At 48.7% G+C, this 24,106-nt stretch overlaps 1 protein-coding gene across 1 annotated transcript in view; it reads right to left on the reverse strand.

Annotated features, from left to right (window-relative positions):
- The window catches only part of ADAM12 (ADAM metallopeptidase domain 12), a 394,035-nt gene that overhangs the window by 53,825 nt on the left and 316,104 nt on the right, over nucleotides 1–24,106 (reverse strand). The window contains exons 12-14 of the mRNA XM_070781066.1: nucleotides 10,513–10,690; nucleotides 5,977–6,066; nucleotides 4,305–4,500 (exon numbers count right to left, since the gene is read on the reverse strand). Of these exons, the coding sequence (XP_070637167.1) occupies nucleotides 4,305–4,500; nucleotides 5,977–6,066; nucleotides 10,513–10,690 (464 nt within the window). The remainder of the gene's footprint in view (nucleotides 1–4,304; nucleotides 4,501–5,976; nucleotides 6,067–10,512; nucleotides 10,691–24,106) is intronic.

A 24,106-nucleotide genomic window follows, 5' to 3' on the forward strand; every position in this document is an offset into this window, starting at 1 on the left:
TGAAAGTGACCCCAAAGTACACATGGTCCCGATCCCAGAGCATTTGCTAAAGGCTGGGAAATGAAAGACTATATCCTGAACTCATCGCATGCTTGACAATAAGTTTTCCTCTTCTGAATCATGAAAAGTTAATGCAAACCGACCACAGTAACAGCAATATACTGCTCTCTGCCTGCTGCAGCTAGGGGGCTGGGACCCAGCTGAGGAAGTGACCTCTGCCCCGGGAACTGTGACGGTCCCATCCTGACTCTACTGCAGGTCCCAGGCGAGAGCGCACTGGGGCTGTGGGAAGCGTGTCCCTCTGGCAGAACCAGGGCTCTTGGTCGGCAACTCACAAGAGCAGGACATGGCTGAATAGTTATCGAATGAGAGTGCATGGTGGTAGACAGGGCTCTCTGTTCTCCAAGCCACAGCCCAAGCCCTGGACAAGCAGAAGAGCCTACGGTTCCCCTGGGCTGGGTCCCTGTTCCTGTGCACCTTGGCCCCTGCTGTTCTGGACACAGGAAATCCCTTCCTCTCCTACCTTGGCAATGACTACTCCAGGGCAACCTTGTTTAGGACCCTTCCTGCTCTAACCACCACTCCCTCCAACCCTGCCCCAGGCTGAGCCCAAGGCCCTCCTCTTTTCCCACCAGATCACGGCCCTCCCCACAGCCCCAGGCACTGTGCAAGCTGCAAGTTACTGCACGCTATACATGTAGTATATTCATAGACATGAAATAGACAAGCTACAGTAGAGGACAACAAAATACCCACGCAGAAGGCGTATTACTCTCCCCATTTTCACATGAGGAACAAGAGCTGAGCAACCTGCTGAAGGTTACCCTTTTAGAAAGTGGTCCATTCAATGCCCCTGGACCCCCAAGAGGGCCTTATGTCCTAATCCTTGAACCCTGTGACTATGCGACCTAACTTGGCAGAAGGGACTTTGAGGATGTGATTAAGAAATCGAGATGGGAAACGATGCCGGGCAACCTGGATGGTCCATTATAATCCCAAGAGTTCTTGTAAGAGGGAGGCAGAGGATCAAAGTCAGAGATAGAGATCTGACCGCAGAAGTGGAAGTCACAGAGACAGAGATGTGAAGATTCTGTTCTGCTGGCTTTGAAGGAGGGTGAAGGGGCCACGAGCTAAGAATCGCAGACAGCCCCTCAAAGTTGGAAAAGGCCAGCAAACAGATGGTCCCCCAGAGCCTCCAAAGGTAACACTGCCCTGCCAGCATCTTCATTTTAGGACTTCTGACCCCAGGAACTAGAAGATGATAAAGGCATGGTGTCATAAGCCACTGTGAGAGCAGACACAGGAAGCTTACCCGGTGTCCGTGAACTGGAGAGCTAGGCTGTCGCACTGATATAAGGAGAGGAACACCCTTCATTAGCAAAGCGGGTGGTTGAAGGCCCTTTTAAGAACCCCCAGGTACAGGGAGCCCCTGAAGCTTCTGGCACCAAGTCTCAGTGCTCCTGAGGGTGTTAGTGTGATGACTGCAAGTACTAAGAGGGTCAAGAGAGATGGATCCCAAGAAGCCACCAGCCCGGGGGACTCTCCCAACCTAGTCCCCACGCTGGTTATTTCCAGGAACTGGGAGCTTCTGACGTCAGAGATGTGTAGTTTGTGTGCTATGCCCCTCAGAGGAAGCCCGCCGTTGCTGGGCAAGGGCCCCCTCCGTCACCAGGGTGAGTGGGAGGGGAGAGAAGGGACCAGCCCGGACCCTGGGGCCGCAGGCCCCACCGTTGCTCGCAAGGACGTGGCAGGTCCAAGCAGGTAACTCCCTACCGCTTCTGCTCTGGAGAAGCTCAGCCTGTGAGTCACGCCGTCAAGTCTGTCCGCCTCTCTCTCCCTGGTCAGGCAGCTCAAGAAGGACTAATCAGATGAGATAATGAACACCAGCCTCGGTCACCATGAATCACAGGCCCGCAGCCAGCTGAGTCACTCAGTGGCAGGGCTGAGAGAGCTGTGGGGCTCCGTCTGAGCTCACCCTGGAGCTGGGGCCAGATGCTCTAAGTCAGCAGGGCACCCAAGGCCGCGCTTTCCTCCAACAGCTCCGAGTGCTGTGTGTGCTCTGGCCCCAGAACGCTCCTTGGAAGGGAGCGTTGCAACTAAGTCCCCTGTAACTCAAGACGGGGAGATTACCGAGTCTGGGGAGAGGCTGGGCAGGCACGGCCACTAGGGATGCTTCGGGCCACAAAGGTTTGGCCTGGGGAAGCAGCGCTGACCCAAAGTGACCCCACTCAGCTAAAAGGTGTCCGGTCACTCAGCCATTCAGAGCCCGTACAACCGTGTGATGTGCAGATAGTGAGTGCCTCCTCAGCGCTTGTCATCGGGAAGCGTTTGAAGCTGTGAGTCCTACCTTGCCTGGAGGCCCTCCTGTCCAGCTGGGGAGGAGGTCTGGGGGCTGGTCAGGTTCCAAAGCCCAAGCACTAAGGCTCCGGGTACCGCCACTTCCTCTTTCTACCCACCCAAGTTCATCAGCTGACTCACTGGAAAAGCCCCTGATGCTGGGAAAGATTGAAGGCAGGAGGAGAAAGGGGTGACAGAGGATGAGATGGTAGGATGGCGTCACCGACTCGATGGGCATGAGTTTGAGCAAACTCGAGGAGATCATGAAGGACAGGGAAGCCTGGCAGGCTATAGTCCATGGGGTCGCAGAGTCAGACGTGACTTGGTGACTGAACAAGAAGCTCATCAGCGGAGCCTGAGGCCTTGGAAGAACTTTCAGAGAACGAGATAAACGGAGGCACGGTGAATGCCTTGTTGCTGCATCCGGGCTGCGCTCTCTTCTCCTTCAGAAGGTCCCCGGTGCACAGGAGCACTGGCTTGGCTGCAGGGTGGTGGTAGTGGGCTCCACGAGAGCCCCCAGTCCTAAGCAATGTCCGCTCTGTCCTCCATACTCAGGCCATTGCTTCCACATCATGCTTCAAACCCAAGCTGAGGTTCAGTCACTGTTATTTGCCCTCATCACTCCTAAACCCCAAACCCCACCATCAAAGTCGGACAGAGGCCCGTTGGCTCTCTCTCCCCTACAGAGCCCGAGCTGGCCTGGCCCCCTGCCTGGGCCTGGCTGACCACAGAGGCCTTGCCACAGCTGGGGCCTCTGGCCAGAACCAAGGCCGCCCTGCAGCCAATGGGAAGGGGCAGAAGAAAGACAAGATCACTGACACGGTCTTGGAAAATACCCGCTGTGGAATTCACTGTCAGAATACTGGGTGCAGGAACAAGGGGCCAACCCTGGGGTGACGAGCTCCTGCTCTGGGCCGCCCTGCCCTAGGCCCAGGGTCTCTGGCCCCGGAAGATGGGGCAACGGAGGACAGAGACACAGAGGGGACAGGGCCTTCCCCCTTTCACTTCTGAGCATCTGTTTAATGTTAGAGCTTCTGTGGAACTTGGGTTCGAGGCCTGGCTCTTTGGGGTGACGGCCTAGCGCGGGAACTCGGCTGGACTCGGTCACAATCCCAGCCTCGCGACCTTGGGAAATGACTTCCGGCCTCTGAGTCTGAGCTTCTGCCTTCCATAAAGCTGCGGTCATTGTCTCCACTTCAGGCGTCCTGTCCTGGGAGGTTTACGCAAACCAGGCTGAGCCCAGGTCCAGGGGCCCGTGGGCAGGAAGTGATGAACCATCTCTCAGGGACCCGACCACAGAGGCCACTTCCTGGCTACCTTCCCACCTGGGTGCTTTTTTTCTGGGACACATGCCTCTGTCCCTCTGCTTTCAGAACAAAAAGGCATTCAAGGCCCTTGAACACCTGTCTCCGAGCTCTTCCTCTGGCGTCCAGGCCTCCCACGCTGGGCCCTCCCTCTGAACATCCTTCCCCATCACAGACACACGCATCAGCTCGGCTCTGGCCTTCCCGAGGCAGCCCCACCCCCCCACCGCCCCTCGCCCCCTGGCTGCACCGACATCCTCTCTGGCACCCTCTGCCCACGGCTGGGGCTGTCATTCAAGCGCCAAGAAGGACTTGGCACACAATCAGGGTTGTGGGCGGGGATGTCCTGCCGCCTGTCTGCCCGGCTCCCTGTTAAGCCGTCTGAGGGCAGCGGTCCTGGCTGATTCAGCCCTGTCTCCCCACGGGCACACGGAAGGTACTCATACGTCTCTGGCCAGACCATTCTGTTGTGCCTTGGGGCGGGCTCCAGACAGCACCCACTTTTGCGTGCCCTGCGCCAAGCAGGCCCCGGTCGCACCACAAAGCCCATCACTTCAGCCCAACAGAAGGAAGGTTCTCGATAGCACGCTCTGGGAGGGATGCTCACGGAAACAGAGGGCGGGCTTCGCAGCCTCAGCCCCCAGGTTGGTGGCGGCCACGTACCTGGTCCCCAGAGGGTGACGCACTGCTGCTCATGGGTCTGGCAGATGCCATTGTAGCAGTAGCCATCCACCCCCTGGCATGGGTGCCCATCGTGCAGGTACACGTTGGCTGGGCAGTGAGGACTGGCCCCAGTGCAGAACTCCGGGAGGTCGCAGGCATTGCTGGGGTCCCTACACGCGGTTCCCGCCAGCTTCAGCTGCAAGGAGAGGGCAGTTTATAAGCACCTAACTGCAGGAAACGGGGAAGAGTGGTCCCAGTAACACTCTGGGTAGATGGGAGCAGGGCTACCCCGTGTAGCCTCATGTAGACGGGTGCGGACTTCAAAGGAAGTTCCCTTTACTGAAGGGAGAGCTCGTTAAGTAAACAGTCTCCCTCTGGGATTCACCTTTCCACTGTGGGTGGTAGGGGCAACTAAGATGCAGCTCTTTTTAACTTCCTGCAACATCAAGTTTTCCTGGTAAGCAGACAAGCTGGACGCTGGCCCCTGGGCCTTGGAGGAGTGGGGTGCTACCTGATGGACCCATCGATTCTTAAGAACAAGATCTCTGGTCACCAACACCATCACTTGTTTTAAGATGACATTTGCACTTAAAGCATTCACTTTTGTGGGCAAGATGACAAAAATCATCCCAAGGGCATACTTGCAACAGTGATTTTACTTTGCAATCAAATCATAGAGCTGGAAACCTGTCTGTAGGACTTTACAGGGGCAGGGAGAGAAGTAGTAAACCAGAGGAGCCACACAGGATGTTAAGGGACCATGCAAACGATGCCTCATCTTTTTGATGTTGAGGAGCGTATGGCTCAGGGTGGCTTGTCTGAGGTTATAGAGCCAGTGACCAGCCCCGCCTCAAAGCCCCCTCTCCAGGGACTTCACCACCAGCAGCTGCAAGCCAGGCGTGTCAGCTTCTTTAACATCCCCATGAGCTAATCACAGGAAAGGGGTGAAGGATACTTTAAGCTGAATGTGAAATGTCACAGTGCACTTTGGAAACACTGCGCTTCTGCCTGGGTGGCTAAGAGGGAGTTTCCTGCAAGCAGAAGGTCAAGATCAATTGCTTAATTAAAAGGAAATAAAACTTTACCCTTGGAACATCTGAATCAAAAGCTCAGACTTCGACTCTGCCAGATCTCAGCTCTGAACAGTGAGACAAACGATGGAACTGCCAACACGAATGCAGTCAGGATGGCAGAGTCTAAAACTGCCAACTTGGCTGGGCTGGGTCAGCCAGCACCTTCTGTCGGGGGTCGTCAAGAGCAAGATGCTGAGGTCGTGGAGAACAACCCGCCCAGCACCTCAGCCAGCAGGCAGACATTCTTGGGATGGAGCGGAGGGACCTGATGTGAGTACTCCCTGCTAGAGGGGGAACTGGTTCTCAAAGACTTTCTCCAACAGCGGGACCAGAACAGTTAATGGGGAGCCTGAGTTTTTTGGTCCAATTCCTTTCCAGCTCATAAATTATTTACTACAGATGACTTAGCATTAAAATGTGCATTTCACACAAAGATTAGAAGATAATAAAAATAGGAGGTAGAGAGTACCAGCTTGTGTGGTGAGGACCACAGTTTCCCCAGCAGTGAGCGCTGGGAAATCACCCTGCCCTGTAGCTAGCCCTGCGTCGGTGTTGAACCTGCAGAACCCATGGGTGACCTTGGGAGCAGGAGGACTCACCCGGCAGTTTTCACAGCACAGTCCGTGCGCGCAGACAGCGTCTGGCTTCAGGGCACAGGTGGTGGCATTGCAGCAGAGATTCTGACATTCCTGGAGACGGGAAGAGGTTTGACAGGGTCACCGGGGGGCCACTACTCACCAAAAGCGAAGGTTGCACCTTCAGTGACTGGAAAGGGAAGAAAGAACCCGAGGGCCTGGCTCTTGAGCTGAAAACCAGCCTGACCGAGGATTATCTTCCTTTGGAAGAAAGCAGAGCTTCTGGTAAGTGTTTATGAACTGCCTGGGAGTGCGTGTCCCTGGGAAAAGTCAGTAGCACTCAAGCATCTTTCACGATGGGGTGAGGGATGGGGACAGAAGGCTGGCTGGCTCCAGAGGCCATTCGCATCGGCAGTGGGTGGGGCCGTGTGTATGTCTTCGAGGACCGCAGGCCTCAATGCAGTGACCTGTATCAGGATCACTGGAGCCTTTGAATGTGTTTAAAAGTCTCCATAGATGCATACAAACTTAACTCTTCAAAGACTGACCCAGAGTTTAACCGAGAGCACAGTGGCAGGAAATGAAGTCAAACTAGTTGTGTTTGAACCACAGCAGTCCAACCTGGAGCTGCAGCTGGACTCTCGGTCAGCACAGGGAGGGTGTCTCACCCACCAAGACACTCCTCAGGTCAGAAAAGCGCCTCAGAATGAGCAAGAGACCGGAAGGAGGTCTGTGGGCTGTGCCCATAGATTTGCAAGGGATTTAAACAGGTCAAATGGTAGATGGATGGTCCTCTCTGAGATAAACACGAGAGAGGAAGTGAACTCCTGTGTTATGCTGCATTTCACAGGTACCCAAGTTTTTGTCACATAAAGAAACAAGAGGCTATAGTTTTGCTTAGCTCTCAACAGAAGGCCTGCACATATCTATTCAATGTATTTATGACATCGTGGGCTTTAGGACATTCTGGTAACTTGGAGTTGACACACTTTAGAAGAAATTGAATTGCCATTAGAAAGGGGAGCTCAACAGAGTCTTCAGAATTGAGTTGATCAATGTCCCTTTATTTTCTCTTATATATGGTTTGTGCTGAAGAATTTATATGTTATTGGCTACAGGCCCATCACATACTATTTTCATAGTGTAACAGTTTACTCCCCAAACCATCTCCCATGAATGAATTTATCATCAGTATCATAAATGCAGTGAATAAAACATTGATAACCCAGAAGATTTATGGCTCAACCAGGATATGTCAACTGTATCCCGTGTAAAACTCTATGAACGATGTTCCCAGTGACTGCTCACTCCTATTACACATACACCCCAGGTTATTCAATTTTAAATTTGCTCAAGGACTTCATAAACATCCAGAGTGTGTAATATATACAGTAGGAGAAAACTGCCAACCTGAAGCCAATACTGTAACTTTCAGGATAGTAAGGAATTCCAACTCATGGATTTACAAGCCTAAAACATTCAGGAACTTGTTGTGTTTTTATAAGCGGAGTCCATCAGTGGTAATGCTGATCAGTGTCACTGCAGGTGTGACGATGCCGTCCTGTACGGATGCGCTAAATGGCTCTTGTAATGGCACGTGGGCCGCTGACAGATCACAGACTCCCTTGCACCTCTAAGGTACATCAGCCATCCTAAAACTGGTTTGTAAGACCCTTTAAGAACCAGGTCCCAATCCCCCCGAGGAAACTGCTAAATAATATACACAGAAGTTCAAATGGAAACGAAGCCAAATAGCATGGTTTTGACTTCAAAAGGGATTGATAATGTGAGCAAGATAACTAAATTTAAAAGATATTTGCAAGCTACTGGCATGCAATTGACTTTAAACAAGGAGATAAGGCTGCTTTTTCAACCCTATTAGCTTGGAAGAATGAGCGAGTTGTCAGGAAACCCTTATGGTGGATATAAATCTAATGTCCCGGACTCAAGGCTTCAGCACTCACTTGCCTTTTAACTACCCAGAATCTATTTCTTCTGCAGAACTCTGTTTATCAGAAGAGACAAATGCTTCATCCGTTGGTGCAGCTATTATTTTAGTGTTCAATAGAGAAGTTCAACAGAGTCGACAAACGCTCAGCCTCCAACGACTGAAGAGTAATGAAGCCGTGAGAGGATTTTCAGCAAATGCCCTGATTGTCATTCTTGGGTTGTAGGTAGTAGGCAGAGGTTCCTAGTAACCATGAACTGGGCTGAGGTAACAATGCATCTTCTTGAAAAGAGTGGCCATTATTTCTGAGAGCAGAAGCTGGGTCCCACCGTGAGCTGGGACAGTGGTTCTGACCCATTTACTCACCGAGGTGGTGACACCAGAGTGGTGGTGTCCAGGGGATGCATGGGCTGATAGGAAACAAAGCCATGATGGTTATTTACCGTGCTTGAGCGCTGAGTGGGGCAATAAAGAACCCAGGTTCACTAAAGTATTGGTCAGTTTGGAACCTGGAAATGGGCTTTCATACCATCAGAGCGCAGTGTGACCTTAAACCTTAAAAAGTCAACAAATAAAAAAAATTAAAAATTAGAAAACTAAAAATTGAGGCAAAAAGCTTGCCCGTGACTTTCAAAGATTTCTTGGGAGAAAGAACTCTGGATGAAGAGATTGAGAGTTCTCTTCAGATATCAAGGACTTATTAAATGAGGGCCCTCCACATAGAATAACATGCAGGGAGAGTATAGCTCTGCCTAAGCAAGGAGTCTGGGTTCATAAAAATCTGTCCTGCAAGGCAGTAAGTTGCCTGGAGAGACAGTAACCTCCCTGTCAAAGCTGAATGACTCCTTGATGGGGGTAAAAGAGAAGGTCACAATATCCATGGCAAATTTCAGGCACTCAAGGATTTGCTGATGCGATGCTGGTGACGGCAGTGGAAATGAAGATGAGGCGGTGGTGGAAATGACAACAGTGATGTGGTAGAAATGGTAACCGTGGTGACATTCACCCTGCTGATGTGGAGGGAGGAAGGGATGCCGGTGGTCATGCTGGTCTATGGAATAAATGACTCTGGTAATAGAGTCATCCCAAACCTGAGAGTTCGTGGCTTCAGGGAGAGCTGCCAAATTTATTCAAATTAATAAACAATTACAAGGAGCTCAAACAAAAGATAAACCATTTCAAGTCAACCTGACCTCTCCTGAGAAACAGGAATAATTTAAACTGTTTTTTTTCCTTTAAGCAATTAGAAAAAAATCTCTGAACAATTTCCCCTTTGTATAACCTATCCCATGATGGTTTCAAGTTTTCCTCCACTCATCAAAAAGAGTTTCTGTAAGGCCATAATTAGGATTTTGTTCCTGTGTAGTAACCAAGCTTTGTGTGCTGTGAGCAAAATTAAACAGCCTCATGGACAGCGCTGTGACCCTGGGTGAATCCTGAATTTAGCAAGGGCACAGAAACACTTGATCAACCTGCCTCTTCAACCCCTGTCCCCGAGCACTTATATTCACTTTTAATATTCTTACAGGAATGGTCAGATAGAGTCCAGGATTATTCCTGCTGCCATGGAAAAGCTCAGAGGATTGGAGAGGGTGGGATACGATGAGGAGTCCACAACCAGCTGTTTGTCTGATGAACACAGCGATGCAAGGGAAGTCTCAGAATCTCAGCACAAGTCTCCTTCCATCCTAGAATCCCCCTTTGAGAGCAGCCCTCCAAGATGTGCTCTTCCTAAGCCCTCACCAGGCCCATTTGTGAATTTAGCTAATACCCACCTTGAACTTGTCTACCACTGCAGCTTGCATAAGCTCCCAGAGCGGGACTCGCACGTGTAGACAGCCTGCTATGCAACCGGGTGACTTTGATTTATTCTAAACACAACCTTCTCCAAACTTTGAGGGGGCTCTTGTTTTACCAGGCAGTCTCGCTGTGCCCTTTCTCTCTCCTTCCCAAGATTATTCAGAGATTTAAAAAAAAAAAATGGCTGCTACAATTTTGATGTTGATTAACTTTACCCTGGGCCCTATGAAAGCACGAAAATGTCCTGACAGTGGCTGGAAAGCAGGGTGAAATAAGCCTTTTGCTGGATTAAAAATGTTCTCTGCTCTGGCTTATTGCTTCTGAAAGCTGACAAGCTGAGAGGCAGGAGACTGGGAGCCTCAGGTCACACATACAGAGGAGGCTGTGGAGACAAGGGCAGAATTTCAACTCGGGAGGCCGCTCTTGGTTAAACATGAACGCTGCTTATTCAAATTCCCCTCGGGCTGCACACCTTGCAGAGAGAAAGACTTGGGGCTTACTAGCCATTTGAAGCCAGCATTCCAAGGCTTTCTTCTCTGTCAAATTCAAAGCTAAATGCTTTTTCATTGTTCTTGTCCTCATCTTCCCGAGACTGCCGTGTCCTTCAACAGAGAAGATTCTTTATCTCTTTAAACCAGTGATACAACTTAATTCACGCAATACTTAGCATTCAAGAAGGCCATCCTGGCTTATGAAGCTTGCTCAAGGTGGCCCTAGGACTTTCCCATCCTGATTCTCCAGCACTATTCAAATTCTTGCTGGTTGGCCCAGCTGTAAACATGAGACAAATGTCCTGTAAACGTTTCTCTTACCTCTGGTTCCCCACAGTCACATTCCTCTCCTTCTTCAACGTATCCATTCCCGCACTTCTGGCCCCCGAAGGACTGCTTCACTTCCGGCAGGTTGAACAGACACATGCCCATGCCCTTCTGCAGGCTGGCCTCCAGGTCCTTCCTGCTGCAGCTGCTGAACATCATGGGGAACGGGAACCTGCAGGAAGGAGGCCGGATGTCAGTCGTCAGGGAACAGAATGGGCTGTGCATCACCCTTCTTGTGCCAGTGCGAGTGGTACCCACGGGCATCATCTGGGCGGGTGGTCACTCTCTCAATGAACAAAAGCTTGAATGCTCTAAAATGAGGCACCTTCTAAACCCTGCATCCAATCCTGCACCGTTCCAGCACCACTGAATGAGGAAGTGCTACTGGCTCAGTCATATCTTGGCTCTTTGTGATCCCGTGAACTGTAGCCTGCCAGGCTCCTCTCTGTCCACAGAATTCTCCAGGAGAGAATACTGGAGTGGTTTGCCGTTCCCTTATCCAGGGGATCTTCCTGACCCAGAGATGGAACCTGGGTCTCCTGCATTGCAGGCAGATTCTTTACCGTCTAAGCCACGGGTGCTTTATCCCCCAAGAAACGATCCTTGGATGGTTTTCAAATCGACAACTCTAGACAGTGTCTCATTGCAGACATCATTAATAGTTCTGTGTGAAATGATATGATGGAGAGTGAAGACTCAGGACCCGTAGCTTGTAATATAACTATGTGAGGAAGTTTTTTAACTTCATTGCTCGGAATGGCCATCATCAGAAAGTCTACACATAATAAAGGCTGGAGAGGGTGTGGAGAAGAGGGAGCCCTCCTACACTGTTGGTGGGGATGTAAATTGGCGCAGCTACTAGGGAGAACAGCATGGAGGGTCCTTAAAAACACTAAAAATAGAGTCACCGTATGATTCTGCAATCCCACTCCTGGACATATATCCAGAAAAGATGAAGACTAATTTAAAAAGGACACATGCAACCTATGTTTATAGCGGCAATATTTACGATAGCCAACATGTGGGAACAACCTAAATGCTCATCAATAGATGAATGGATGAAGAAGGTGTGGTCCATATATGTACAAGGGAATATTACTCAGCCATAAAAAGGATGAACAATGCCATCTGCACCAACATGGATGGACGTAGAGATTACCATATTAAGAGAATTCAGAGAAAGACAAATCACCTGATATCACTTATATGTGGAATATAAAAAATAATAAAAATAAACTTATTTACAGAAATAGACTCTCAGACATAGAAAACAAACTTATGGTTACCAAAGCAGAAGGGAGAGAGGGATAGATTAGGGGGTTGGGGTTAGCAGATAACAAACTACTATATATAAAACAGATAACCAACAAGGAGAAGATTCTTGAGAGTCCCTTGGGCTGCAAGGAGATCAAACCGTCAAACCTAAAGGAAATCAACCCTGAATATTCATTGGATGAACTGATGCTGACGCTCCAATACTTTGGCCACTTGATGTAAAGATCTGATTCACTGGAAAAAGACCCTGATGCTGGGAAAGACTGAAGGCAGAAGAAGAAGGGGACGACAGGGGATGAGATGGCTGGATGGCATCACCAACTCGATGGACATGAGTTTGAGCAAGATCTGCGAGCTGGTGATGGACAGGGAAGCCTGGTGTGCTACAGCCCATGGGGTCTCAAAGAGTTGGATGCGACTGAACAACAAAACCAACAAGACCTAATATATAGCACAGGGAATGATATATTAATACGTATCTTTTAATAACCTATAATGAAAAGAATCAAAAAGTATATATAACTGAATTACTTTGCTGTACACTAGAAACTAACACATTGTAAATCAACTATACTTCAATTAAAAATAGTAATAAAGGCAATTGCTACCCTGAGGCAGGGGGAAGGTACAAATGACTGAGCTTATCAGCTCCCTGGCTTCACGGACATCATTTCCACCGGGGGCCAGTGGTCAGAGCACAGCTGATACTGGTTTGGACCCATGAAGGGCAAATTGCTGTCTCCTCAGGCACAGCCTTAAAAGAACAGAGGAGGTCAGAAGTGCGGGTCCTGCTCTTGTCTCTAAAAACCAGGCCTGCAAAGAATGTGGCCAAGTTGGCCGATGTCCCCACAAAGCTCAATCTCCCCCTCCCCTGGCCGCGAGGGGTATGCCAGCCCCCTCACACCTGGACGGGCTGTGTGACAATTCTTGGTGACGGAATTAGCAGGGGTGAAATGGCATGCAATTAAGTGGCGATTCCTTCCTCTTCCCTGTGGCCAGCTGAGTTCAGAACATCCCAGCATCCTAGCAGGGAATGAGGCAGAACGTCACCTGCTCCCGACTCACCGCACAGCGCAGAGCCCCACAGCAGCACATGGAAGGGAACCCCCACCCAGGACGGTAAGCCACTGGAAACCGGGGCTTCTTCCTACAGCTGCTAGTGTTCCCTAACATATACACAACATCTGACTCTCTTACGAACGCATTTCCCCATGCCTTAGGCAGCAATTATAAGGGCTAAGCCCACCAGAAACCCAAGTTTTATCACTTAGTGAGCCAGCAGAGCCTGCCCACCAGCAAGCCCAAGCATCCTCTCCCATGCTGACGTTTAGAGGATGACATTATGATTGGATCCCAGTCAACTGGCCAAACCAACGCGTGCTGCTCTGTCTCCCTGAGGATGACAGACTAGCCACCATTCAATGACTGAATCTGGAAATATTTCAAGACCGTGATGGGTTCCAGGGCCAAATGGTTAATCCTGCTGTCTCCCCAAGTGTTTTCTATCAATCTCAGTTATTAACTCTGAAGTATAATTCTAATCTACAGGCAAATTAATACATGCAAAGTCTTGCTCTCGGATACACCAGCAATAAACCAAGACTTATCTGGAGTGCTGTAACAAAGTTCCTTTTGAACTCTCTGTAACTTTCCTGGGCAGACAGACTGATTATTCCTGGTATCAAAGTGATGCTGAATAGCTTCAGATGACGAACCATAAGAAAGAGTGTAATTCTGTCCATTGAGAAGGGCTTTGTGTGGAAAATACGATGTATTGCACAGGGGATAGAAAACAGTCCTTTGCAGTAGAAGAGATTGAACCTTCTCCTGTGTGAGCTTTTCCCAGAATGCCCCATCTCAGGCCTGATCCTGGAGGCTAAATCTCACTCTCACGCCAACAATGCCTAACCAGGTGTTGTGATGAGAGCTTGCCAGTTCATTCTGGGAGGAAACTGATTTCTAGAAAACGGTAACAAGGAGTTAGGAGAGGCACTTGGATCGACTGTGAGCCTCGGGAAGGGTTTACACCAAGATTCACAGCAGCTGAGAGAAGCCCAGTGAAGGAGGGGTTATCAACCACCCAGTTCCCAAGGCAGCAAGACATGTGCAGGGCTGAGACCAGCTCCAGGCACAGCTCCGACAAGCACTCCGATCTCACTGTCTTTCAAAAGAAATACATTTTAATTTTTTTTTTTAGCGGGGGGTTGACATTAAAAAAGGAACAGAAACAAGATGAGATCAGTGTAAGTTCAGCATTTAAATTCAGAGCATCTGGGAGAGGAGAACAGATCACTAGTAGCAAAAAATGACTGCGTGTCTGTGCTGGGTATGGTCAGATAAGACTCGAGTTATCTGTGTAACAGGACGTTTCTTGTTCTTAGGTTTTTTTTTTTTCCTTTCTCCTATTCTGTTGAAGGACAAAGCCCAGATGCTCTTAAAAGTTTTTTCTTGTTTCGTGTCATGGATAACATCCATCCAATTCACAGCTTCTCAACCTTGCTCTGAGGAAGAGCGTCCAGGCACTAATTCCTCGAGGTGCCTTCGTCTGCTTGTTTTTTAACTTTATTTTTAACGGAAGGATGATTGCTTTACAATGTTGCATTGGTTTCTGCCATACATCAGCATGAATCAGCTGTAGGTACCCACCCATCCGCTCGCTCTTGAACTCCCTCCGCCCACCCCAACCCACCCCTCTAGGCTGTCATAGAGAGGTCCCTGTTTTAACAACAGAACAGCATGGCCACGAGGTGTGGAGGAGGTCACTGACACCGGTCCTTTGTTCCATCACTCCCAGCACAGAGCTGGGTCTTACACCAAGCAGCCCAGTTTCACCGGCGTGACACCTGACTTCAAAGTCGGGACAAGGAAAACCTCCACCAGCTGCCAGCTCACAGCTCCTGCCCCGAGCACAGTGAGTGGGGCATCTTTCCCTCCGATCTGGACCTTCCTGACTCGCTCTGAGGGAGCCCAGGGCTGCAAGACCCTTTAGGAAGGCTGCAACCCTTCCCCATACTTTCCCATACAGTCCTCTCCGTGGGGACTGGTCAACATTTCCCCTCTAAGGGAGAATGGAAAAAGGCCACTTGCATCCTCCAAGACCTCTCATTGGATGACAAATGGTGATGTGACCAGGGAGCGTTCTTCACCTGCCTTCATCCTTTCATGATTTCTCATCATGGGGAACAGTGACTATTTCTCTCTGATAGAATATTCCTGAGCCTTATTGGGGGACATTTAGAGAAAGTCAGGCTTTGGAGGAATAAGAGCAGAGAGTAACCTGTCACTCATCATTCAATTATTATGCAAGTATTTATTCAACACCTGAGTGCAAAGTATTGTACCAGGTCCTGGAGAGACCGGAGTGAATAAAACACACACCCAAATCTTGGCCATGGTGGAGCTTGCATGTGGTGGGGCAGGCAGATAATACAGAAGATAAGGGAGTAAATTATGTGTTAGAAAGGAATGAACACGAAGGAGAAAAGTAAGACAGGTCAGGGGGCAAGGATATAGGAGGTCTTGACCTCTTAGGGGAAGATGATCAGGGAAGACCGCACAGGAAGGCAGGCATTTGGGATCTGAGGGAAAAAGCTGGATGCACCAGGAGGAAGAATGTTCTAGGCAGAGGGAGGAGCCGGTGCAAAGGGGTATGGGCAGGTGTGACAGTCCTAGAGGACTTTGTTCAGCAGACAGCAGCAGGTTCTTCTTTCAGTGACACATACCCAGAGGAGTGACCCCCTCCCCAGAGAAGACTCCTAGGCCCTCTGAGGTCAGGTGGATGGCAAAAGATGACCATGGAACATCATTAAAGGGGGAGAGGAGCATTGCCCTGCATGGACCAGGCATTGATAACTGCTTAAGGTACTTTTCATAATAATTTCAAACTAGTATTCCTCCCCACATTTTTTTTTAAACCAAACTAGTTTTGACTGACAAACAAGGGTCTGATGCTGGAGTCCTCCTGGTTGACCAGTGTGTGGCAGGGAAGAAGAGAGTACCTAAAAACTATACCTAACCCAATGCGCCCCGGAGAGAGACAGAATTCAGTCATCTAAAATGGTTTCATGCAAATCAGAACTACCTTGAAGTACCACCTCACACCAGTCAGAACAGCCACCATCGCAAAACCTACAACTAACAAATACTGGACAAGGTGTGGAGAAAAGGGAGCCCTTCTACACTGTTGGTAGGAATATGAACTGGAGTAGCCCCTACGGAGAACAGTATGGAGGTTTCTCAAAAAAACTAGAGTTGCCGTATGATCAAGCAATCCCACTCCTGGGCATACATGCAAACAAAACTGTATCCAAAAAGATACACGCACTCTTATGTTCACAGCATCACCATTCACAATAGCCAAGACGTGAAAGCAACCTAAATGTCCATCAGCAGAGGAACGGATAAAGCAGACATGGCACATCATACCACGGTGTGTTCAGTTCAGTTCAGCCACTCAGTCATGTCCGACTCTGCAATCCCATGAATCGCAGCACGCCAGGCCTCCCTGTCCATCACCAACTCCCAGAGTTCACCCAGACTCACATCCATCGAGTCAATGATGCCATCCAGCCATCTCATCCTCTGTCGTCCCCTTCTCCTCCTGCACCCAATCCCTCCCAGCATCAGTCTTTTCCAATGAGTCAACTTTTCGCATGAGGTGGCCAAAGTACTGGAGTTTCAGCTTCAGCATCAGTCCTTCCAATGAACACCCAGGACTGATCTCCTTTAGAATGGACTGGTTGGATCTCCTTGCTGTCCAAGGGACTCTCCAGAGTCTTCTCCAACACCACAGTTCCAAAGCATCAATTCTTTGGCGCTCAGCCTTCTTTATAGTCCAACTCTCACATCCATACATGACCACTGGAAAAACCATAGCCTTGACTAGACGGACCTTTGTTGGCAAAGTAATGTCTCTGCTTTTGAATATGCTATCTAGGTTGGTGATAACTTTCCTTCCAAGGAGTAAGTGTCTTTTAATTTCATGGCTGCAGTCACCATCTGCAGTGATTTTGGAGCCCATAAAAATAAAGTCAGCCACTGTTTCCCCATCTATTTCCCATGAAGTGATGGGGCCAGATGCCATAATCATGGATGCAACTAGAGATTATCATGCTAAGTGAAGTCGATCAGAAAGAAAGACAAATGCCATATGTTATCACTTACACATGGAATCTAAAATATGACAGTAATGACCTTATCTACAAAACAAACTCATAGACACAGAATGGACGTGTGGTTGCCAAGGTGGGGGGTGAGGGAGGCGGGGAAAGGGAGTTTGGGGTTAACAAATGTAAACTAGTATATAGAAGGAGTGGATAAACACCAAGGCCCTACTGTACAGCATAGAGATCTACATTCAGCACCTTGTGATAAACCAGTAACAGGAAAGGCTAAGAGTGTATAACTGATCCGTTTTGCTGTACAGCAGAAATCGACACATTATACATCAACTATGCTTCAATAAAAAGTAAAATGATTTCAGGTCAAGAGATAAGGGAATTTGATGATACCAAATATTAGATCTAACTATAATAGAATCCTGATTTACACACATAGCCACAGGAAAGAATGACTCCAGGAAAATGCTTGGCACGGCCAAGCTCATCGCCCTGCTTCCCAGGTACCAACCCTGCTTCTGACTTCTGATGACACCAAAATGAAGCCTTTTGGGTGGCATGCTCACTCCTCCTCCATTCATCTGCTCACTCACAGGAGCAGCAGCTGTTTCAGAGCTCTGAGGAGGATCCTGTGATGATTGAACTGTGGCTCCAGGCTTCCCCGTCTTTCCTTGCTGACCTCTGTCAAGGGAACTACCGGACACGGCCACTCACTGCCTCTTCACCCATATAACTAAAATGCTAGAAATGCATTCACATTATGCACATTTATCCACATGTATAAATTATGCAAATATATAAGCATATTCATTACACTGAATTGATGTATATATATTTGGAATAACTTGAGAACCTGCTTTAAGCTAGATGATATGGTGGGTACTCTCTCATAGTAATATTTTCTTCTTTATGCTGTTTTAAATTTACACTTTAAAACAACCCCATGAAATAGGTTTGTTATCCCTATTTTGCAAATGAGGTGAAGGCATTTAAGAGTTCTCACTCCAGTGTTCTTGCTGGGATAATCCCACGGACAGAGAAGCCTGGCAGGCTATAGTCCATGGGGCTGCAAAGAGTTGTACCTGACTGAACATACAAGCAAAATAAAAAGGCAAAGCAAAGTTGGGAGATGGCAGAGCCTAGATCTGATCCCAAGTGTGGTTATTTAAAAAACTCTGCTCACTGAGGATATCAGTTCAGCCCTGGATTTTCCACAGTAAACTGCTGAGATATGGACAGTGATCAGTACGGCCCTGATGCTCGGACTTACATACGGAGGAGGAACCATTCTCTCAACTCAACACCTGCCTGAATCAGAGCCCCTCAAGTGGTCCCAGCATCAGTATCACCCGGCAACCCAGCAGAAATGGAGATGCTCAGACCCCACCTGGACCTGCTGCCCTGGAAGAACTCAGGGGTGGGGGCCCCACGACTGTGTTTCAACAAGCTCTCCAGGTGACTTCATTTTAAACCGAAGTAAAATCCACATGACAAAATCACCACTTAGAAATACACAATCCCCAGCGTTTATGCATTTATGGTGTTACACAAACATCACCACTTATTCCAGAACGTTTTCCTGAGCGCCGCCCCCCCCCCCCAAAAAAAAGCCAGCCCATGAAGCAGACACTCCTCACCCCCACTCCTCCAGTTCCTGTCGACCACAACTCTGCTGTCTCTCTCTGGATTTGTCTGGTCAGGACATTTCGTGTAAATGGAACCTTCCAACGTGTGACCTTTCATGTCTGGCTTCTTTCAACATATTTCCAAGGGTCATCCACGCTGTAGCACTCTCAGTACTTCATTTATTTCAATGACTGAATAGTATTCCATGGGAAGTAAGATTACATCACAATTTGTGTATCTATTCATCACCTGATGGTGCTGGTGATTTACCAAATGATCAAAATTAAAGATTGGGAGCAAGTGACCTAGGTTTAAAATTCAAATGCTATAAAGATAATACATGGACAAAGCCACACTTATTGGTGTGAATGATAAGAAATACAAACCATGTGCCTTGCAGGTCACTTTTCTTGCACTTAAATTAGAAATAGTTCTGTTTTCCCCCATGGTTTGATTTTTCTAAGAAAAGCTCAATGTACAGCATTTTGAAACCTTACGTGACCGCAGGTATGTGCTAGAAATTTCATGAGAATCTTAAAGTCAAATTCAAGTCACAAATGAATTTTCAAATATTGTTAAATATTAGAGCAGTTGAACTGATTAATCGTTGTACTTTAAGGTGCCAGAAGATCCTGACTGAACAGAAAGATGTTTCTGTTTTGAAGCAAATTCCTCCCACTCGCTTTGAACTCCAAAGTATGATAGTTCTGCCTTCTTTTAGCTCATTTTGTTCCCTTATTTTATAGCCTTACTCCTTAGACAATTAATGAAAAGAACATTGAATTAGGCCATGTAGTTGTTCATGACATTGAGGATCCCGTGCAGCCCATGGTGGGTAGTTTAAAAAAGACAAGCCTCAGTTTCTTCTAGAGCTTTTGGCAAACTCATCATAATGTGCTTTTTAATACTTTTCATAAATCATCCCAAATACGTCAGGACAGCAGCTAATTGAATTGACATATAGCAGTGACAGGCTGATGCAAAGCAATAAAACTGGAGAACTATTCAGAAAAGAGGCCTTTCTGCATGATACTTTCCCTTGGCACAAGAAGGCTTTACAATGATTATACGTAAGGACCCAGAAAAAAAGGCTGCTTTCAGTTCACGGGCAGAGAATTTCTTGCAGACACCATGCCAGGGTGACCGGCTCCTGCTTAGGTGTGACCTTCTTAGTTAAGACACGTCTGCCTTTTTCCTAATATTTAAATACCAAGGACACTTGGGGGTAAATTTACCATGCTGAATGCAAGATTAGAAAGAAAAAGCTGATGAAACAGACAGCTGCATTGATTCTGGAGAAAACACATACACAGAACCTACTTTCCAAAAGCGGAATGCCACTTACGGCTTCCCACCATAAATGCAGTCACAGCTTAATATTTCAGCCGTCACCAAGCTGCCAAGTAAAACATTATTAGGGGTTACTTTTACTTTGACAAATGTGCAGTCAGAAAACTCTTTTCTTGTAGGAGCCTATTGTGTGTCTCACGGCTGTATTCCTGGGGGTGAATCATACTAAGACCATTTATCAAGCCTGACAGTGGAAGTAGGGCGTTATCTGCCTTGCAAAAGCTCTCTGGGAATTATCTTCTCTTGTTGGCAATTAGGCAGCCCGGGCAAGCAGCAGCAATCAGGCTGGATTCACCGGGGCTGCAGGTCACTGCTCTCCGTCTTCTTCGACTTCCTTGCCTCGTTAATCAGTGTGTGCTGGGTCCCAAAGAACCTGGGGTTCCCCAGCTCCAAGCTCTGGGAGTGACAACAGCCCACATGCTGACTGCAGGAAAGAAAGGCAGGTGACTGCAGCAAGAAGGATGGCAGAACGTGGGCAGCTGCTGAGAACAGCTTGAAGCTGACACAACCGTGTGACAGGAGAAGCCAGCATCGCAGGAAATCAGGGATGGGAAGTCACCCAGATTTCTGTTTAACTCGATTGGAAATGAAGAAAGAAAACTTCACATCTTTTACAGCCAATAAATGATTAGATGGTAAAGGGATACTGTTTTGGGGAAATACGTTGCTGACTTTCTGCTTCCCACTGATTTCTTCCTACAACTGGAATGGAGTTTTATTTTCTCCTGACGGTGAAAGTGATGGATGCAACAGGCCTGGGAGGCTCTTCTTTACAAGGCACAGAGGAGACGGAGGAGAATCGAAATTGGAAGACTTCAGTCTGAGCACGCATCTGTTAAAACTAAAGCTCAGTCTTACACCCAAGTCTCAGTCTTCACATCTATACTGGGAATAACAACAACTCCCTCGGGTGTTGAGGGAGAGGACAAGTGAGACTCACAAAAACGGGAGCGTCTTTGGTTAATTTCAAAGATGCTAGTTGCCAGTATTTGCCTGAAAGAATGTGTATCTCTCTTCCTTATTTAGAGGTGCTGCTTTGGCTATTTCGAGTTACAGGTCGCCAGTGCCTTGCGCTTAGAAACATTTTTCAACAGGGTACAGACTTTATGACAATTGTAGCCCCAGCGTAGCCCTCTTTAAATGGCAAAACTGCAAGTACAAGTCAACTCGAGAGAAAGATGATTCAGGAGGCAAAGGCATGATCAAGCAGTTAAACAGGATCCCTCGATTTAATACATATGTGGTGTCAAAGACGCTGCTCATTCTCGAAGGGCTGGGCTGTTGTGAGCTGAACCAGAACATGGGCTTAGGAGCATAAACAACCAGCTGAGCCACCAACACTCACAAAGCTGCTGTTTAGATGACTGTTACCTGCTGTGTGGTTGCAGTGGTTCTCAGTTCCTGGAACTTTTTCCAAAACGTATTTCCCCAAATTCCTGCAACCTTTTCCTCCATAGCCCAGGCCTAGGAGGGAGCTGGGAGGGGAATGTGACCACAGACAGACCGACCTGACCCTCCCCACGACCCATTCTCTGACAACACAGACCTCCTGACTCTTTGTCACTAAATCCAAAACCAGCTTGGAGAGCTTTTCCAAAAACAAACAGTAACTCACAGTTCAGGGCCAGTTCAACGCATTCCTAGGTCCTCCAGGAGCACCAGCCTCATGCTGATGCCGTCTTCTCTTCCTGGGGGGGATGCAGGGCCTACTTACAGCAGTGGGTGCAAGAGGTCTTGGTTGGGACGGGTTTGCTCAGCCAAGTTTCAACCCCAAAGTTCTGAGGCCGTCTTGAGAAAAATCTTCAGATTTTTCACAATTATGCCCTGGAATAAAATCTTATGATCACCACACAAAGAATTTAGGAGCGACCAAGAGGCATGTCCTGTTGGAGTGGGTGGTGGTGTCTGCACCCAAGATGACTGGCCTTTGTCAGCAGCAGCCTGGCAGGGCTGGGGTGCCGTTCAAGGTCACCCAGTTTCAGGCGCTATTGACTTCATCTCATTCCGCATGTCTGTGTTAATAAGCATGAAAAGCAGTTACCACTCTTGAGCCAGGCCCTGCTGTGGGCCAGGAGCTTAGTGGGCATCCTGGCTCACGGACTGCCTGGTGAGTCAGACTATAGCATTCCTATTTTACAGGTGAGCAAACCGAGGTGCAGAGAGGTTAGGCACCTTGCCGTAGTCCTTTGGTTCCACTGTCAAGACTGAAACCCCAACTTGCTTACCTGAAGGCCCGTGCTTCTTCTCTATGACCATGCTGCCTCGAGGGCAGTCAGGAGGCCTCCAGGAGCCGCGTCACCCCCAGGGCAGGGCCCTCGGGGCAGCCTCGGATGTGACCTGGCATAAATGGTGGGGAGCCGTGAGGGCATCTAGGAGGAGGTGGCGGGGCGCAGGTAACAGTGAAGGCCACCGCCGTGCCTGCGGCTCCAAGGGTGCCTTCGAGCATCTCCCCAAACCTCCTTGGGGCCGGATGTCGGGATTTACGGAGCACACCTGCACTCTCACACACGTGAGGGCGGTTGTGAGCCCGTGGGTCCCAGCAAGCTGCCAGTAGAGGACAGCGCTGTCCACTGGAACGCACGGGACTCTGCTGGGGGTTTTCTGGGGGTTGGTGAGGGGTGTGTGGATCCAAGCCCCACTCTGCCGGGCCAGGGGTACCCGGTGTGACCCTGAACACTCGGGCTCACATGGCAGAACAGAACCCTGGCGGCTTCAACCTCGTGCCAAGCCCAGGAATGGAAAGTGACCACACGAGGAGCAAATGCTTAACCCCGCGGGCCGCCAGATGGGCCGCAGACGGCAAGGAAAACCACCAGGCCAGGAGCGAATGATCAAAAACGTCCTTAGTAGGACATGTCCATTGTTAATAGCAAACACCTGGGGCCCAGAATGGAGCCATCTGCCGGCACATTATAATTCATGGTTTTAACATGTGACCTTTGACCTCTGCACCTCCTCTCCCCCTCCTCCCCGGAAATTAATTAAAGTGTAAATGTAATTGGCCAGAATTTTTAATAAAGAAGGAGACCAGCTGAGCTCTGGTCACTTGAGAGGTGCGTAGGCGGCCACTGGGCGTTCCTAGAAAGTAGCCCTTTTACTTCTGTGCTCTGATGGCTCTTTGCTGAATCCAGTCCCGCAAGACAGGGGACTCAGGCCAGGGGACCAGTGTCACACGAAAGGGGGCCAGCCCCCCAGAGGCGGTGTCTCGGCTTCGTTACAAGAAGAGGCCACTGTCCCTGCGTGGGGCTCGTCAGGGCTTGGGCTTTGACACACTAAACAGATCCAGGGCTTAACAGAGGGCAGTTTACATGTCGAGGTAACTGTGTCCTTGCCTCCTGCCCCAGGAGACAGACCTGTGTAGACCCCTCTGGTGGTCACATCTGCTCATTCTGCAAGTTTCTAACAGGGAGGACACTTTTAACCAAACATGATCGCAAAGGTGGTCATGGGAGATACTTCCAAGCTATCCAACAAAGGCTGAAGTCTACTCAGCCCTGTTCTAACATCACTGAGCTCCCGATGCTGGGGTAGCCATCAGGGCAGCCTGCAACTCGAGAGTGGTGAGGATGACTCTCTAGGTCTCCTTCCCCTTCCATTGCCCCGGGGATTGGAAATGGAAGGTTCCTTTGCTCAAGGCCACCTGGTGAGGGGCCAGGGAATAGGTGAGAGGCAGGAGCCAGAGGCTGCGGGCTGATGTTTTGAGTCTGATACTGATCTACTGTGAGCCTCTGGCCTTTCTGAACCCCGGTTTTCTCGTCTGTCTAATGGAGGTGACTGTTTCTGCCCTTTGCTTGTAGAACTGTGACGATTAACTGAGAAAGATCTTTGTAAGCTGGGGAGTAATCTATGAGATCTCCAGGGCCTTATTCTTACAACTACTTTTAGATTTTCTATTTTCAGCCTCCTACTTTGTTAAAATTAAACACAGGCTTTTAGGAGAAGCCACTTCTGGAAGGACTCTGCCTTTTAAAAGCAAATTACTCTGTGGTCTCCATGGAGTTTAAAACAGGAAACAATGGGCTCAACCTTCTGTTTACCAGGGGTTTCTCTGTCCTTATTCTTTTTTATTTTTGTTTTTATTGTATCGTTTCTGTTCTTGTGAGTTATCATAAGTCCATTGTAGCTGATGTGGAATATACAATAAAAGAAAATGATGATGCTGCAGCCAATACCATAGTAGAAAAGATGATGGTCTCAGAATCTTCTCCCTGGAAGTTTAG

The sequence above is a fragment of the Bos indicus genome, chromosome 26 (genome assembly GCF_029378745.1).
Source record: "Bos indicus isolate NIAB-ARS_2022 breed Sahiwal x Tharparkar chromosome 26, NIAB-ARS_B.indTharparkar_mat_pri_1.0, whole genome shotgun sequence".
NCBI lineage: Eukaryota > Metazoa > Chordata > Mammalia > Artiodactyla > Bovidae > Bos > Bos indicus.